At 43.6% G+C, this 6,000-nt stretch overlaps 1 protein-coding gene across 4 annotated transcripts in view; it reads left to right on the top strand.

The window, feature by feature from the left end:
* Positions 1-6,000, top strand: part of Cmss1 (cms1 ribosomal small subunit homolog) — a 298,038-nt gene that overhangs the window by 271,658 nt on the left and 20,380 nt on the right. For all 4 annotated transcript variants that reach the window (XM_021185162.2, XM_029470283.1, XM_029470282.1 and 1 more), the window contains exon 2: positions 630-709. In XM_021185162.2, coding sequence (XP_021040821.1) covers positions 630-709 — 80 coding nt within the window. The remainder of the gene's footprint in view (positions 1-629; positions 710-6,000) is intronic.

Here is a 6,000-nt window from a genome sequence, read left to right as displayed (position 1 = left end):
GCCCAGACTAAATCTCCTTAAACTCAGAGATTTAATCTTCTGGAATCCATAGCCACTATGGCTCAAGATCTCCATACCAAGATCCAGATAAGGATCTCCAAGCCTCCAGATAAGGGTCACTGGTGAGCCTTCTAATTCTGGATTGTAGTTCATTCCAAATATAGTCAAGTTGACAACCAGGAATAGCCACTACAGTAAGTCCCAATTTCTAGATGTTGCATCACGTCTCACCATCATCACCACCACCAGAAACAAGGTCTCTCTTTGTAGTCCTGGCTGTCCTAGAGCTCACCGTGCAGTGTAGACCAAGCTAGCCTCGAACTCATAGAGGTCCTTCTTCCTCTGCCTCCTAAATGCTGGGATTAAATGTGTGCACACCCTACTCCTACCCTGCCTCCTTGTTGGACTATTTCCTAATCACACCATAGGGGACATTTCAGACCCAAACTGTAACACATAATTAAATATTTCCTAATGTTAGGTGATCTTTAGTTTTTCAGATTCTAAACAAGACAGGCATCTGAATGCTTCAATTTTGAAGCAAAGAGATTAAACCTCCAAGCCAGTCCTACCAAGGTTGCATCGAATGAGAGAGACACTCTAATTTTGAACTTTGTATCCCCTTTCAGAGCAATCAGGTGGTGAGGAAGGAGGGGACACGGAAATGACGCAGCAGGACACAGCTCCGGTTCCTGAGAAAACCCAACAGGTAATGGTCACTGTGAGCATCACAGCTCTTGGCTCTGAAGTCGACCACAGCCACTCCACACCATTTTCTTGACCCTAACGTCAGCTGTCACTGGAATCAAGAAAGCTTTTACTTTCTTTGCCCATGAAAAGACCATGTTTTCCTGACCATAAACCAGAGGGGTTTGTTTTCTCAGTTGCTTTTCTATTTTAGTGAGAAAAATAGAATGTATTTAAGGGGCTGGAGAGAAGCCTCAGTGGTTCAGAACACTTGTTCTTGCAGAGGACCTGGTTCAATTCCCAGAACTCACATGGTAGTTCACACCATCTATAACGCTAGCTCCAGAGAATGCAACTCCCTCAGAACTCCATGGGCAGCAGGCATGCATGTGGTGCCCATACAGACATGCAGGCAAGCACTCATACAGATAAAATAAATATAAGAAAATGTATACAATGTAAACAGTTACATTGACTAGGATTTTATATCATGTCCCCATTAAAAATTCAGCCTTGTTCTTGTGGACTCAGTCTTCTAATACCACACACAGCATAAGGAGATGGAACATTACCATGCACACAAAAGCAGTATTACAGTCCCAGTTGGTATCTCCATGATACTGCTGTGTACAGAGGACCCTTGGAGCCTTGAGACCTAGTCTCACCTCTCAGACCTGTTTTAACTTCCTGCCACAGATGCCTCCCAGAAAGGCTCCACATGGACATTAAGGACTTGGATCTCCTCTCTTTTCTAGACTGTCTGTGCTAGACATGTACTCCCATGGCTCCCTGTGAGTCCTCTTCATTTGATTCTTCCTCTAGAATTCATCCCTGTTTTGCTTGAACTGGACCACACATTTGTTTTACTGAGTCCACACCTCTAATGTACCAGTTTGTTTGTTTGTCTGTTTGTCTGTCTGTCTGTCTGTGTATACCTGGCTGCCCTGGAACTCACTCTATAATCCAGGATACTCCTGAACTCAGAGGACCACCTGCCTCTGCCCTGAGTGTTGGTGCTAAAGGCATCCACCACCATGCCCATGTGCTGCACCTTATCTGAGCATTTTTTCATACTTAGTTTCCTCTGTATATCTAAAATTCTTCATTCTTGTTAAAACAAGAAACAGTCCATTAAAACATGTTTGTTCTCTGTTTCTGTTATAATGGTTTAGATACATGGGTCTGCTGTCACATCTTTAATCAGATACCACTGGGGTTGTGGACTGAGTGGGGTCTCCACTGGAGAGTCTACCCTGAAGCCCACTCATGTGCTTTTGACTCAGTCCTCTCTACAAGAACCCAGTGCATTGCAACTGGCTTCCTCTGTTGCTCAAAGAAGTGCTGAGCAAGAGTCCTTAACCCTGAAGTCTTAATGACATAGGCTTGGAGTTGATGCCTTATTATTTCTGCCATCTTCTGTTAGTCTACTTCCAAAGGGGAGAGCCACAGAGAGGCCTGAAGACACTTGAGGATGATCAGGAATAGACTTAACTCCTCCATTTCTTTCCAACCATGAAGCTAAAGGGGAAGCAGAGCCAACAATGGCGGTTGAACGGGTATAGGTGGTATAGGTCGTTTTGTTCACAAAGGGGAAGCAGGGAAATAGCACAAGGAGTCATTGTTCAGAGGAACAATTTGACAGTGTTTCTCTCTTTTTTAAAATTTTTATTACATTTATTTGTTGTGGTCGTGGTGGTGGTGGTAGTGGTGGTGTGTGTGCATGCATGTGTACATGCCACAGCATATAAGTGTGGAGCTTATAACTTGAAATCACTTCTCTCCTTGCTCCATGTGGGCTCTGAGAATTGAGTTCAGGTCGTCAGACTGAATTGCTCAATTAAGTAGTGAAGCCCAGAACTAATTCTTCGCGTCTTTGTTCTGCTTCACGTTATTTTTTTCCTGCAAAGTCTTGTATTTACAACTGGGCAGTGTTTCTAGTCTGCCTCCCGACCAGAAGCGAAGGCTCCCAGGAGCTCTCTCCAGTTTATCCTCTGACCCTGTTAACACAAGCTAGTAATGCTAGGAGCCATGGGACTCAATGGTGGTTAATCCACAGGTAGAAACAAAAGACTTTCCCCCATAAGCCCATAGAAGGCTATGTTAGGCCCTTGCTGAAACAACAGAGACCATAAGGGCACATGGTTTGGGGGAAAGACCAATCTGCAAAGTATAACCTAAGTTTATTAAAGAGTTCTTCCGTGACTGAGTAATGCATAGCTCTCCTTTACAAATGGTTTTGTTCTCCGTGCTTTGAAGTGGATAAATCTAGAATAAGTTATATTTTTTTCTCCAAAAATCATATTTTGATCATATTCACCCTCAGTTTCCCCCCAACCCCTCTCATATCTACCTCCTATGTCCCCCTCCTCTGTTTTTACTTTTATTACAAATAAAAATTAGCCTACCAAGTCCAATTTGTATTGCCCATATACTCATGGATGTGGAGCAATCCACTACATGGCCAGTCCTCCTGGGAACACATCTGAAGGAAAAGTCACTCCCCCTTCATCAGAAGCCATCAGCTATCAATAGCTCCTCAGTTAGGAGTTGGGGCTCAGGAACCCAACCTCCATGCTAGAGTGCTCATCGGCTTAATCTTGTGCAGGCAGCCACAGTTGTGAGAATTCACGAGCACAGCAGTCCCATGTGTCTGGAAGACATTGATTTACTCCAGTCCTCCGAGATCTCTGGCTCTTAATAGTCTTCCTGTCCCCTCTTCCACAATGATGGTTCCCAAGCCTTAGGGATAGTGACAACGTTCCATTTGTGGCTGAGCACTCTATACATTCATTCTCTGCACTTTGGCTGATTGAAAATTTATTAATCACTGTCTTCTGCACAGAGATGCTTCTCTGGCAAGACCTGTGAGCTCCGATAACCTGTGATTACTGATATATTAATTCAGGGAACAATTTGATGCTTGGGCCATTTACCAACATAATAGAACTAGGTTCACTCTTGGGGTCTGTGAGCACCACAGTTATACATCTAAGTGGTATACCATTCCAAGTAACAAGATGAACTGTTGTGCCACCTCTTCATTCACCATGTGAACCATCACTTTGCCTGGTGATGTCAATACATCCATGCGGAATATACTGCCTATCCATCACTTACTACCTGGCTCGGTTGTCCATGGACCATGGTGGCAACACAGTGCCTTTGTTGCAGTATCCCTTACAGAGAGCCTGAAATACAGCACAATGCCTATGCCATCCACCTCAGGTCACAGAGACATTATATCATCATCTCACATACAAGATGAGAGAGAAAGACCACACTTACATAACTATTTCATTTTGTTATTATTTTAATCTAACTGTGCCTGCTTTTAAACTGTTATACACAATTAAAGAAATAAACATGTATGTCCTGAGTTTGGTTCTGCCCTTTAGCCTTTTAGTTTGAAGGATAGCTTTTCTGGATGTGGTAATCTAGACTGACAAGTGTTTTTCCTCGGGGCTTCTTTGCTTTCCTTCCATGCCATGATTTTAGAGTGTCTGCTTAGAGATCTTTGGTTATTCGGATGGGTTGCTTTGATGTGACTCAGAGCCTTTTTATCTCACTCTTCCTCTGATGCTGCTCTTGTTCAGCACACTTGCTATGCTAATGAGACTGTGGAGGTGAAGTGTCTTTTTTAGCCATAACTGAGAGTTCTCGGAAGCCTCCTGTATCTGGATATCCATCCATTTCCCAAGGTTTAGGGATTTTCCTTTATTCAACCTGTTTTCTATCTGTTTGTCACGACCTCCCTCTTCTTCTATACTGATGGCATCCACAGGACTTTTTTTCTGTATTCCTGTATGAATGCTTGCATTCTTCATCTTTGCCTTTAACCCCTGACAATCTGCCTTCCACCAGATCTGTGCTACTTAGGAGACTCTCCTCAGTTATTTGACCTATTGCACTTCTCTCTCCCAAATTTCTGCTGTTTTTAAAAATCTCTTTATTGAATTACTCTTTAAAATCCCACATTATCTTTCTTACTTCACTAAGATATTTGTTTGTATGCTTTTTTAATTCATAAGTCATCCTTAAAATAATCGCTTGAATTCTTTGTCTAAACTTTCTTCCACTTTGCTGTTGGAAGGCCTTAAATCCACTCAGAAGGCTGTTCGTTAGACCCACAGTAGTCATGCCATCTAATCTGGCACATAGCAAGCAGCAATGGCAATAGTCTTAGAGATTTCAGAATGTATCTGGCTGTACCTGCCAAGTCATCAAGGAATGGCACTATTTGAGGATTAGGAGATATGGACTTGCTGGAGAACGTATGTCACTAGGGATAGGCCTTGAAGTTTCAAATGTCCAAATCAGGCCTAGTCTCTGTCTCTGTCTCTGTCTCTCCCCCACCATCCCCTATGGATTGGGATATAGCCTTCAGCTACTGCCCCAGCACTTGCCTGTCTGATGCCATGCTCCCCACCATGATGATAATGGACTAGACCTCTGAAACTATAAGCAAGCCCCCAATTAAATGCCTTGATCATGGTGTCTCTTCACAGCAGTAGAACAGTGACCGAGACTCTGTTGGCTCTGCTGTGACCAGACTTTACATGAGCCCAGTGAGCAGCGTCTAATGGCACCTGATGGCAGATGGTTCATACTTTGGTAAGGGCATCTGCGTCCTGATTTCAAGGAGGAATCAACGGGCTGTTAGCTTCCATGTGGACAACTGCTAGAGTACCACAACTTCTGATTCCTGTTGTACTCTGGTATATCTCTCCTTTTGCATCTGTTGTTCCCATGGTGTCCAGTTCAGAACCTGCCAGTTCTCCTTCCCATTAGATAACCCACGAATTGAAGTCTCTAAGTATTGTCCAACTATTAGTACCAAGTATCCCAGGCCAACCCTCAGAAATCACTACTACCTATTGCTCTAAACTCTGCAGAGTGGCTACTTTCACTTTCTCATTCCTCCAGCCATGCAGTCTCTATGATGACTTGTAGCCACTCGCTCCTGTTCTGTGTTCCTACCCATGCTAAACATGTAACCTGCATTTGTAGGGATGAGTGATCTCTTCTCCCATACTGTGCGTAGCTTAGCTGTTTGTTCAGCCATCAGAGGGAGCTCAGTGGCTTGAACATCCTGCATGGCATTGGTGATAGAGCTTGTAGATGCTAAACCACATTGCTCTAAATATGTATGCCACCATTATAGGATTTGCTTCTGTTTGTTTGTTTGTTTTGTTTTGTTTTGTTTTTTTCGAGACAGGGTTTCTCTGTATAGCCCTGGCTGTCCTGGAACTCACTTTGTAGACCAGGCTGGCCTCGAACTCAGAAATCCTCCTGCCTCTGCCTCCCAAGTGCTGG

This window comes from Mus caroli, chromosome 16, assembly GCF_900094665.2.
Source record: "Mus caroli chromosome 16, CAROLI_EIJ_v1.1, whole genome shotgun sequence".
Taxonomy (NCBI): Eukaryota; Metazoa; Chordata; class Mammalia; order Rodentia; family Muridae; genus Mus; species Mus caroli.
This window is presented reverse-complemented; position numbering and strand designations above follow the sequence as displayed.